This window comes from Erithacus rubecula (assembly GCF_903797595.1).
Source record: "Erithacus rubecula genome assembly, chromosome: 4".
In the NCBI taxonomy this organism is placed as follows: domain Eukaryota; kingdom Metazoa; phylum Chordata; class Aves; order Passeriformes; family Muscicapidae; genus Erithacus; species Erithacus rubecula.
Genome location: NC_136686.1, coordinates 35,240,316 through 35,253,042, shown reverse-complemented (window position 1 = coordinate 35,253,042; position 12,727 = coordinate 35,240,316). Strand labels below are relative to the sequence as shown.

General features: G+C 36.9%; 1 protein-coding gene across 2 annotated transcripts in view; it reads left to right on the top strand.

The window, feature by feature from the left end:
- LGR5 (leucine rich repeat containing G protein-coupled receptor 5) overlaps positions 1-12,727 on the top strand; it is a 91,182-nt gene that overhangs the window by 41,981 nt on the left and 36,474 nt on the right. For both annotated transcript variants that reach the window (XM_079303343.1, XM_079303342.1), the window contains exons 3-4: positions 10,038-10,109; positions 11,682-11,753. In XM_079303343.1, coding sequence (XP_079159469.1) covers positions 10,038-10,109; positions 11,682-11,753 — 144 coding nt within the window. The remainder of the gene's footprint in view (positions 1-10,037; positions 10,110-11,681; positions 11,754-12,727) is intronic.

Genomic DNA, 12,727 nt, shown 5'->3' with positions numbered 1-12,727 from the left:
ATACAATACATAAGAGATGTATTATGTGAATCTTACCATGATTTGTGTTGAAATCTCTTTATACTCCAAAAGTGGTCAAGAAGCCACTGTATATGCGAGAATGAAGCCCTAAATTACCAGGCATGATGCACTATGGGCTGGTTTTTTTGTTTTTTTCTTTTTACTTCTCCCTCTGTTTGTTCTTTCTTGCTGAGAAGAATTTGGGACTTTGGTTATGGGTTAATGGGAATTAGGTGGTTTTTTCCCCCACTGACTCTTGAGTAGTGGGGCTGAGATCTGTGGTCATGTACATTTTTGAAAACTGGGAGCACTTGCTCTTGGAGTTCTCTGCAGTCTTTATTTTTGTACTGGGTAGGCATATTGTGACTGGCATTGAAAACAGATTCTGTACTTTTAACTGTAACATAAACTGGTAGAAAACATTAAAATGCTGCAGCCATAGTCTAAAACTTTTGAGAAAGTTATATGAATTTACTTCAACAATCTTGGAACATTATCATTAAATACTAAATATTTCCTAAAGGTTAATCTGCATAAATTTAAAAACCTCCAAGGCAAGAGTAAAATTGCTGGCAACTGACATGCAGAACTAAAATGAAAACAGTGTATCATCTAGTGGTCTCAAACTGTCCATACATTCCAATGTCACTTCAATACCAGTTTTACAGTTCTTGCACAGCAGAGTTTAGTGGAGCTGGTCCTGGTGGAAATTGGCTTGTATCACCTCCATCAGCTACAGTTGCAAGAACTGTCACTGTTAAATGACTTGTGATGCCCTAGATAATTTCAGAGTGGTCCACAATCTAACACCTAAGTTGTGAATTCAGTTTCTTCATATAAATTGCAAATTTGGTTTCTTCACCTCATGTGGGCATCCATGTGGATCAGACTGTGTCACTGTGTTCAATACATGGTGTTTGTCACCAGCCCAGCAAATGGCCCACAGCACACTGTAAATTCTATTGCTGCAAGACAGATTTTGTTGATACCTGAGGACTGTGGTTTCCCAGCTTTGCTTTAAGATGGAGCTGCAAGCAAAGTCCTGACAAAGGGAAGTTCACCAGTTGCCTTGTAATATGTTGGTAAAAACAGTAAGAAGATGTTTACCTGGTTAATCAGTTGGAAACAATGACAATGGTTTTCCTCCCCAGTTTTTGCACACATAGTTTAGGTTTACTAGAAAAGAACAAACCCAAACATAGGAGATTCCTACTGTATGAGCCAAAAACTTGCAACCTTTACTTCCACAAAACAAGGGCCCTGGTGTTCTGGAGCTCTCAACTGGCTTTGATGCTGTCCCTTTGATGCCCCCAAAGTGAGTAACAACAAAGAACTCGCCCATGTGGATGGGTCAGCCTGACATCCTCCAAATTGCTCTTTTGGCCATCTTATCAAGAATAACAAGATAAGAAACGGAAAAAAAAAGAAAAAAAGAAAAGAGGGAGAGAGAAAAAAAAAAGAGCAAATGCCTTACTAAATCAGAGCTGCTTGCATTGCTTGTTGAATAGCTTGTGCTGACAGATAATTACTCTGGAAATGTTAATGCAAATTGCACAGACCAACCTTGACACTGGAACTGCTGTGCATCTGTGAGGTAAAGGGGAAGACGGGGAGATGGTGGGGTAGGAAAAAGATGAAAGAAAACTGAAAACATTCAGATATGCTTGCAAGCAGAAGCAATAAATGCTCTCAGTTGATATCCAAGAGACCTTGTCAGTGCTGCTGCGTTACTCTTATTGAGTGTTGAAGTTTGGTTTTGGCTTGTAGCTTATAAATGCTTTCTGGCACTTGTAATTTATAATCCAGCAATATTCATTAGGAACTGGTTTAGAACATCAAAAAGAGTCATTGGAAGTGCTTTTTGTGTTTTGCGATCAATACAGATAGTGACATTAGACTTAATTAAACTGGGGTGAAATGTGCTATCTGCAGATCCTGAGGCAGGATTTTAATTTAAGTCTTACACATTCTGTGTGTACTGCAGTAGCAAGTATGCAGAAATAATTTCCTTTTTTTTGTCAGTGGAAGTTCATCCTGTTTGCAGACTGCTTAATTTCAGTGCAGTGAGAACTTTTGGTACCTACATGGATCAATTTCTTTCACTTGCTTAGAATGATGGGTAAGGAATTCAGACCACATCACATTTATATCAAATAGGTTCTCAAGCACAGTAGAACCAAATTCTTCCCTCTAAGTTGTTTTTTGAATTTCCAAAAAGGAGTAGCCATAATTCCTCCAGTAATTCATTGCTGTTTCTCATTGAACCTCACAGAAAACAGCAGCAATCTCAAAACCTGCATTTACACAATTTGTGTTCTTTGCCTATCACACTGAAATGACTAAACAGCTAACACATTTTTTATTATTTTCAGTTTCATCATACAGTGTGGTGTTGCACTACACTTCAGTCAGTTCCTACTATTAATTATTATTATTTCCTGCCTTTTCTGATGATTCTGACACTACTGGGATAAAACCAAAACCACCATGGGAAGTGTAAAAGACACTTGGGAGATCCAGCCTAGGAAATATCATATATATGATCCACCATTTATTGCTTTGCCTTGCTGCAACATTTAAATACTGAGAAAGAGATTTTAACAATTTTAAGACCATTCTGAGAGTTGTGATTTGGTGGCAGCATTCTTCAAACACAGAAGTAGTGCCTCTTAATGATTGTACCTGTGGGATCCACTGCTGGGAATCAGTGTGGGGTGTCCTGGCTGATGCTGGAGTCCCTCCTGAGAGTTGTCCTTGCTGCAATTGGGAGGCAGGATACCTGTTCAGCAGAAGGACCAGCTTCTTGTCAGCCCTGGCTAGGGACAGCTTCACAGAGGAAGGGATCAGCTGTCTTTAGCAGTGATTATATCACAACCATGCCACATGCAGAAAGAGTCTGTCCCTTTTAAAAGTGGAGAAAGAAACAGTATGTTTTGAATCATATTCTAAACTGACAAAAATCTATGATCTATTTCATCAAAGCTAGTTCAAGATCAAATACACACTGATTTCATTCCAACTGCTTTAGGTCTGTTGGAGTTATTCCAGTTTACACCCTATGAGAATTTGGCACGAGCATTTTAAAAGGCAATTAGGCCCTAAAGCAGGAGCAGACTATGTTATATTTGAATTTCCAACTAAACTGCAAGTAGCAATAAATGTAACATACAGCACAATTATGACTTGCACACTCTCCTCCCCTTATTTAAAGAAAGGAGAATGTTTTCTTCTTTGATCTCTCTGAGCATCAGATTTTTTATTAGATCATGTTACTCACATTTCTTTTTATATTACTATAATTTTATAGTTTTAACTAACATGACAGATTGAAATATAAAAAGAGAATTAAAATACAGACATTTAAATTCCTAGGCTAGCAAAGTAATTCCTAAAAAACTTTTTGAAATATGTGCTGATTTATCCATGAATTATTAACACTGTAATTAATCACCCATTAATTCATTCATTTCTATTGCATTGGCCTGATAATAATCATTAATGCACATAAAATTAAACTCTTATCTCAAAACTTAAACTCTTATCTCAAAACTTTGGATGACTTTGGTTAAGAGCTGTATGAATATTCATATTGTCAAAGCTTTTTTCATGTAAGTAGCAGTTCATGTTACCTATTTATCAATGTATATGTAAGCTGAAGAAAATTAGAAATAAAGATACATAAATTGTATATTGGCTATATGTAAGTGGAGTAAATACATGTGTAGTTTTGTGCTTGTGTACCTTTGACAAAGTCTGACAGGGAACAAAATTGAGACAAAAAGATTCAGAAGTGGTAAATTCTTCCTTGAACAAAGGCAATTTTTTATACCAGAACAAGTTGTTCAATAAAAAGATTTGTTTTCTTGCTATACTTCCATGTTGATCCTCCCCAAATGCTGTTTTCTCCATTAGGAATTGGGGTAGCAGGTTTAGGATTGATAGTGGTGTTATTGGTGCAGCTCCTCAGAGAGCAGTAAATTAATGGCAAACATGATACTGTGGCAGGATGCAAATGAGAGCTCCATTTCTACTTGTGTCAGCACAAATTTTTCCCCAGACTTCAATGAGACTGATATTTCACCATGGATCTTTATCAGGTATCCAGGACAATTACGGCAGTTGGAGGGGGCAGATCAGGCTTTTAAAAAAGAAGTTTCAAATTACAAAGAGAGTTTCTTATCTGTACACAAGGAATAAAGGACACAGTCTATGATTACATTAATTTTTATTAAATTTTCTACATAATAGTGTTTTAGCACCAAATTCAGGAAGGTACCACACACAGCAGAATAGTCCCATCTTTTGGGGTTTTTCACTGTCTCAGGTCTACTGAAGTTTCAATTTATGTTCACAAAAAGAAGATTCTTCTATGTGATTTCTTTTCAATTTTGTGTCTAGAGAGGTTGTTAGCTGCAGCATATATTGGAGCAAATAATGAATAGAACATCTGTTTTCCAAGAAAACAGAAATATAAAACTGACTGGATTGTGACTTTGTTGATATGAATCTAGTAATATATATAGATACAGAAATAGATACATAGATATAAACATACCCATGGTAACATTGTCTTAACATGTGCAGTCTTTGCTCTCATGCCTTAAATAAAATCAGCAAACCAATTAGTGAACAGAAATAAAATGTCAGAAATGTACAGAAAGGATTCCAGCTCACAGAATTATTCTTGTAGAAATCCCTCTGTACCTTTGCACAGCTGAAGAATGATTTCAGATTGCACTCACAATTCCATTCTGTATAAGATACTGTACTACATGGGAACTGATTAAATACAATGCAACACAAGTGATGCAATGGTATAACCTAATCTGTATTAAAGGGCACGCACTGATGTTAGTCTAGAAACACTGAGTCAGTCTGGTATTTGTATCATAGTTTACTGGCAAATACTAAGAGTCAAATATTTATCAGAAATTACAGTGTAATAAATTTTTACTTAATTGTATCTGTTCTGAAATATAATTACAGCAGTTCACTGCATTTTCACTTTGTAGTAGTGAAACTTGACTCCTTTTACATTGTTTATTCCCAATATATGTTGAGTCACATTGAGGTCTGGTGTCATCTATTCTCCTATGTTTCAGCACCTTGCAATATTTGATAAGTAACTTGTGTCAGAAAATTCCATTGTGCTAATCCTGTTAGAACATAGCATGAATATTGATCAATGTAAACATATGCTTTTTCCCAAGGAGACAGTCACCTCCCTTTCATGTCTTTAATTTTGATACTACTAGACTTGGAAATACACTTCACAGATTCTTGATCAGCATTTGCTGAACTAGATCTTACTTAAGCAGAGAGGGAGAGCAGCCACTACTTATATTGTACTGTTACTGTCTTCTGCAGACTAAGTAGCTGGGTTAGATTTCCTACAGGTTCTTACAGTTAGTGGAAATGGGTTTTCTTTATTAAATGCCATAGCTTTTTATCTGTAAAGAAGACTTTTTAGTGTTTCAAGTTCACCTTCATCCCAACAGTTATAGAGGAGATGCTTGGTAACAGGTAAGGTTTGTCCTGGTCCAAAGAACATCCACAGAAAAAGCTGGTTTGAGTTGGCAAAGAAAAATGATTGTGCTAGAAATGTAAAGTGAGGAGCACTCAAAGGAGATCCAGACACACCTTTTCTTAGATCTGACCACAGGCCATGAACATGGCCTGCAGCACTACAGCTGTTCCAGCAGTGAGCACTGATTGCCAGTGCAGCTCAGTGGAAATTAAAGATATTTTATAAATTACTGCCATTTAAAAGTATGGAGGCTACTTGCTTTACCCTCTGCTCATTTATTTTACATCTTTTAGAAAGAAACTTGTAGTAGTATAAAACTATGTCTAAGGCAAAAGTATCCTGACTCCAAGCATAGCAAGTAACAGGTGCTGAAGGAGATATGTGGTGGCTCTTCCCTGTAAACTTTTCCAACTCCATTAATTTGCAGGATTATTCAAAGCAGTGCAAGTAAAATCCAAATCTAGAACAACATGTGGCAAAAAATAGGCTCCTTTTTTGATCACTTTTTCATTAGAGTTGTGATATATTTAAGCCTGAATGTACTTAATGAGATATCTCTAATATGAGAGGTTTTCAAACTAATGTCAGAAATGCTTGAAATAAAAAACTTTTTAAAATGGATATTCAAAATTGTTCAAACATTAAAAATCTACTATTTGGTTATGTTAGTTCTAAAAACAAGCAATTTCATTCCTGCTCTCAGAAATTATTAACTACTCAGCTATAGAGACTGTGTCCATTTTCATTTGTTATGGGGAAATTGTACTTACCCATTCAGACTAAAATTACTATCCAAAGTACATCTAAAATTCAGTAAAATACTGGGCAGTTTCCTTCAAAAAATTTAGGTAATGGAAAACAAAATCCCTTAAGTGGAGAAGAGTAAACCCTAGTAGACACTTGATACATACTCTAGTGTCAACAAAGGGATGAATTTTCCCTTATGCTGAGGCTGAGAATAGAAACACAGTAATAAGAAGAAAATGCTGCAAGGAAGACATTAAAATTATCAGGAAAAAATAAACCTAATTTCTTGAGCTTTGTAGCATGCCATGTGCTAACTTTTATCCAAAAATACTGAAAGAACTAGACAACCATCCAAAAGAACATTTTTTGCTGATTTTTACCAAATACTACAGTGCTAGGGAATACTAATGGGCTGGGAAGATGCTACTATTGTGCCAGAAGTGGTTTCATAGTGGTGCCTTGGGAATAGATAGGTGCTTTTGCTGAGCTTGTTCCAGAGAAAATCATTAAAAGTGCATTATGAAAAAGGGTTTAGCATGGTAAATGAAGGTCAGACAACACTATTATATCAAAAATAATTGTTGCCAGATGTCTGCCTTTTCTGACACTGTCAGATTGCTTGGTGAGAGAACTACAGGACATACTTATCCATACATGGCATTTGTGATAGACTTGATGTAACCTTATGCTGAAATACACAGGGCTGTGCATGAGGAGCTGTACATGTTCTGCTGCTGCATCAGCAGAGTAATACCATATAAGATAGTTCTAAGTCCTGCCTGTAAAATTAGTGAGAGCTCTTTTCAAATTGAAAATTATTCAAAGCAGAACTTCAAGAATGACCTGAGGTTGAAAAAACCTCATTAGGATTAAATACAGAAGTTGTGCCTACCAAAAAGTTTAGCATGTTTTTTCTACATCTATCTAAAGTGTTTGTACAAGACATTTTTAATAATTAAGAAGCTGTGATCTACAAGGAAAAGAAGCAAAACAATTTTTAAAGTGTTAGAATCTGAAAAAACCCCAAGAATTAAAAATTGCATTTCAGTTTAACAGTTCGGGTTACTACAACTCAGAACAGCTGAGGAAAATAGCTGTACATTAAAAAAAATGCCAAACATTAAGGCTTGCTGCAGAGAGCCACAAAGATGCTCCAAAGCTGGGAAAGGTGAGTATTTAGACATTAAAATAAAACTTTAAAGCTGCACAGTGTCCCAATTGCATTGCAGCATTCCATTTACAGCCAGGTGATGCATGCTTGGTAATTGCCCCAGCCATTGTCCAGGAGCTCTTAAATAGATTTGATTTTCTCAGCTAGCCCACTTTATGAAGAGTATTAAGTTCAAACAGGGGGTATTAACATGTAGTGCATTCCACAGTTTGCATTGCCTCAATTATGAGTGAAGAAGGGGTGGTGGCCAGAAAGAGCACACTTTTGAGTCTTCAGAAATGTGGGTTTAGTTCTCTGCTCTTTATCAAGTTTTCCATGACACTCACAGCAGTAACTGAAGTGAAAATCTCAATACCTGCACCTTCTTTTTTTTCCAGTAAGGTTTTGCAAACTCAAAACTTTCTGGTTCATGCCAAGCTCATGTCCAGAATGTGTGCAATCATGTCATTAAAATGGCAGAGCAAAAAAGTGCTGTGGGGGTGAAGTAGTCTTTAGGTTTTATTTTAAACAATCCTATCATAAAAACTGAAATCAGAATTAGGTCTCAGCCTCTACTGGTTAGTAATCCACAAAAGGCATTCATTTACTTTCAGAAACACAATCTCTTATGCCTAACCCAGCACATGCCTGCTTGATCCTGGAGCACCCCAAAAGTCACAGCCATTTGTGTTCAAAATGAAAGCTGAAGCTTGCAGGGGGCCCTGACCCATCTGAAAAAAGGCACTCACATCTGAGCCTGTGAGTGCCTCATCTTGGAGCAGGAGTGAGCCAGGTCTGGTTTGCACATCCTCCTGCAGGAATTGAGCTGCATGTGCCCAGTTCTCAGATGTCTGGAGATCAGACTCCACTACACTCTGCAGGGAGAGACAAGCCCAGCAGCTTTGTCTGATGCTGATTGTCATTGCAGAGCACAATTACCTTCATGCAACAGAGAGAGCTAGCTCAACATTGCAGGTTACATAGCACAGCAGGGGTATTTGTACAGGAAAGAACCTTTTCTACTCACTGAAAATTCCTGAAAAGTCTTTGGACCTAAAATGTAGATTTTTTTTTTTCTTTTTCTTTTCATTTTCTTTTTCTTTTTTTTTTCTCTTTTTTTTTCTTTCTTTTTTACATAAAGCCAAATGTGTCTTTTTATTTTCTGTATGAAAGCAATTGCTGAAAACAAGGTGTGCACAGGACCCTGTAGTTAGTTCAGGGAAAACTAAACACCAAAAGCAGACTGCATTTAAGGGCCAGTCAATGCTGCATCTTTGGGACTGCAGTCAGAAGTACTTTTCAGTACAGTTCCATGAACAGTATTGGCAAATCTGGTGCCTATTTCAGTGCTGTAGATTCCTCTCTGGCAGCTTGGTACCTAAGAAACCTCTGGTACTAGTCTTGTGCTCTTTCCTAAGGGGTGGAAAGTGGTTTTCCACTTGGCTTAACCTGTTCTGCAGAGGGGGTTACATCATATCAATTTGTGGTTTTTGTTAGCCAGGAGCACACACTGGGGCCCTACTGACTCAAAGTAACTACTGGGAAGCTGTCCCTTAGCAGTCAGATTTCCAGGTAGGATACAGGTATCACAGCCAATTCAGGCTGAGTTGCAATGTCAGAAGGCTCAACAGAAGATTGGAGAGTAGGCTGGGTAGGAGGGGGCTTTAAAGACCATCTAATTCCAGTCCTCTGCCATGGGCAGGGACACCTTCCACTACACTGTGTTGCTCAATGCCCCATCCAACCTGGCCTTGAGCAATTCCAGGATTCTCTGGAGCTGCATTGATGGGGAACATGGAAATGCCATTATTTTATATTCAACAGATTCTCTTTCCTAGACACAAACCTTACAGAATTATGTCTTTAATTTTTTTGTTGTTGTTGTTGTTTTTTGTGGGTTTTTTTTGTTTTGTTTTTTGGTCAGAGTACCATGGTTTACAGAGGTATTTGATGTACTTACTTCCATCTGTAAAATACCTTCAGGCAATCTGAGAGCAAGATGCAGTAGAAGTAGGGGAAAAATGCCCTACAAATTTTAACAAATGCACTTTTTGCCAACCCGTATCTGCCCACAGGGAAAACTGTTATTCCACCAGTACAGAAGTTTTATGTGTAGTTATTTCAAAATAAACTCTAATCATTGCTATGTGGATATATTTTTATATTTGTGCAAATGAGTGAAATATTAATGGAAATCATACATGGACAATTCCAAAAGTGCCCACCTGTAAATCCTATTATGCTAATTGTTGTCACTATGTCTGTGTTTTAGTTGCTGAGATTGTTCTAAACCTTGAAAAGAGTAAGAATCCAATGTACATTCTAAACCATAAGCCAAATTTGCAATGAAATTGATTTTTTTTTCCTCTACAGTCCAGCTCTCAATGGATCCACTGTACAGTTATAGAGTTATAGGCTTCTCCTTTTTTTTTTTTTTTTGTGTTTGTTTTTTGTTTTTATTTTTGAAAGTGCATTAATGACAAAACTAGGTTCTTAAACTACTGCCTCTGGCATCCATTGCTCAAACATAGCTGTGTTGCACTTTTTAGCAACCAAATTAATTCCACATGAAGAGAAAAGCTATTCACTTTTTTCCTTTTTCAAACTTTGCAGACGACTTGCAGGAAATGGCTTGACATACATTCCTAAGGGAGCATTTGCTGGCCTTTTCAGTCTTAAAGTGCTGTAAGTAAACTGTGTGTTGTTTGATATATTTCTGATTTCCTAAATGCTCTAGGGAACTAATTAACCAGTGAAGTTTTGATCAAGTAAATTACATATTTTGATCAGCTCATTTTGAACAATTCAGTTGAAGATACATATGAACATCATTAAATCTTTGTTTTTCACATAGAAACTATCCTAAACAAAAGTTGGAAAACATTAATAGCATTTTAAAAACAGCTTGCTCATCAAGTAGATGTCTTTTTACAATATCAAAGGTAAAAACTGATTCAGTTAATAGTTTTTTTCAATTATCTCAAAGGTCCTGATTTCATCTGAACTTTTCATGATCACACAAAACTGAGGGTTTCCTTTTCCTGACAGACATTGGGGGGAAAATCATTATTGTATGCAACACAATGTAATTTAAAACAGTTCACATTTCATATATTGTTCTTTGCAATGCAATGACTATTAGATGAATTATTAAAAATATTCCAAAATTGTATTATTTGGAGTAATAAGACAGTACATATATTTACTAAAATTATTAGCAGGCTACATCTCACAGTGTTTACACTAGAGGAGATCTTTGCCCATGTATAGTTCACACAAACTGTACTGTTAGTAAGAACACCAATTTCCTAGACAATTTCAAGCCAGATCTGACACTACTGTACAAATCTCTACTGAAGAAATACTTAGCAGGAAAATAAGTATTAAGAGATTCCTACTCCATCTACTTCTTAGTTGATGAGCTCTAGTTCTTGTTGGCCCAAGCAGACTTAGGCCTGCCAGAAATTATTTCATTTAAAATGTCCCATTGAATATGCCTCTTTTTGACTGTGGCATGTACTACTTCAGATTTTTCCACATAGAATATTTATATATGTAGGAGTTGGTCCAAACAAGAATGTTAGGTAGCATGAATGAAACCATATTCAAAAGGAGGAAAATATTCTTTAGGAGTGGAAAGTGATTTTTCAACCATTGCAAGGTAATTATGTGATATTTCAGAAAAAAATATTTTTCAAGTTATTGCTAGCAACTTTTAGTTTGAGAAAATGTATTTCACTGAAAAAAAAAACCCAGCAGTTTATTTATAGAGATAAAATTTCATTCAAACTAAATCATAAAGCTCTCACACAGTTAAGAGTTGATTGGCCATTGTTGCATTTTCCTGAGTAAGGATTTCAAGAGTCAGTCCTTCACAGTTTAATCAGAGTAGAATCACTTCAGAAGAACAATATCAGTACATGATAATGAAAATTTCAGAATCACTGGAGTTAATTAGGAGGTTATAAGCCCTATTGAAAGCAAATTGGATTTGTTCTTTTAACTTCCTTAGCTGCTTTGAAAATCCTGCTCTAAGCTGATGTCTAGCTGTTAACAAAGCTGATGTGCTGCAGGTATTTGTTTGCTTTGAAGAGAGAGGGCCTTTGACAGGAGCAGGGGAATGGACTATTTGTGTAACTTTCTTTGTAACCTTGAAGTAAGACCAGTACAAAGCTGGTAAACTTGGAAGAAAATTTGCAGTAGAAAGAGATTATCTTCACTGTGTTGATTCTGGCTTTTGTGCCTCTCAAAATGCAGGATGCTGCAGAATAACCAGCTCCGCCAGGTTCCCACCGAAGCGCTCCAGAACCTGCGCAGCCTGCAGTCCCTGTGAGTATCCTGATCAGTCCATTTGCAACCTTGCATGAACAGCAATGGATGATTACCTAATAATTACCTGTTAATAGTACTTTGTAATGTGCTGGATTAGCTTTTTCTTTTAATTCTCTTTGAGCTGCTTTTTACAAGCGAATTGTACTCTCAATTAAACATCAAAAGTGATTGATTTCATTCCAGTAATTTCATGACACTGGCAGCTTCTTTTCAGCCTTATAGACTGGTTCAACATCTGAGAAGACACTCCTTGGCCTGCAATTCTTTCTGTCAGGAACATGGTTTCTTGTTAGTATTCTTTACCAGGGAAGAGAAGGAATCCCAAATTACTCCTTTTTTCTTGTTTTTATTTAGTGTAATTTCTTCTTTTAAGCATTATGGAAAACACTAATAACTCATGAAACAAAGTGTACTAGAAGATGCTTAATTATATTCTGTGCTTCAGGCAGGTCTCTGTATTTATAGTTCTTGACTGTCCATGCTGACTCAGTCCACGAGCTTCAGTTTAACAGAACTCCTGCCAGAACTGCTAGACCAAGAGTGAAGATTGGCTGCTTCGTGGTATGAATGAAATTGTTTTGGTGTGCATCTACCCTGTAAGAATGGTTGTACCAGGCTGTGCTAAAAGCTGACGTAGCCCAGCATCCAGCCTGCAATACCAGACAAAGGGAAACAAGCAAATACTGCTCTGGTAAACTGTTCCAGCAGCCAGAGTTTTGCACTCAGGGACTCATTGAGTCTGTCGTGGCTTTGATAGCTAAAGGCTTTTCTTCTGTGAGTTTGTACAGTTGCATTTTGAGCCAGTGAAACACTCATGATATTTTTTGGCAGCATGTCTGCTGATCAGCTAGCCTGTGTAGCACGGTGAGAAACTTCCTGATTTTTACTTGGAACTTTTCACTACATTTAATGTCTCTGCAGCATTGGGAGAGAGTGGAAGCAGAGGTTCTGTATTCATGTACATCAGATTT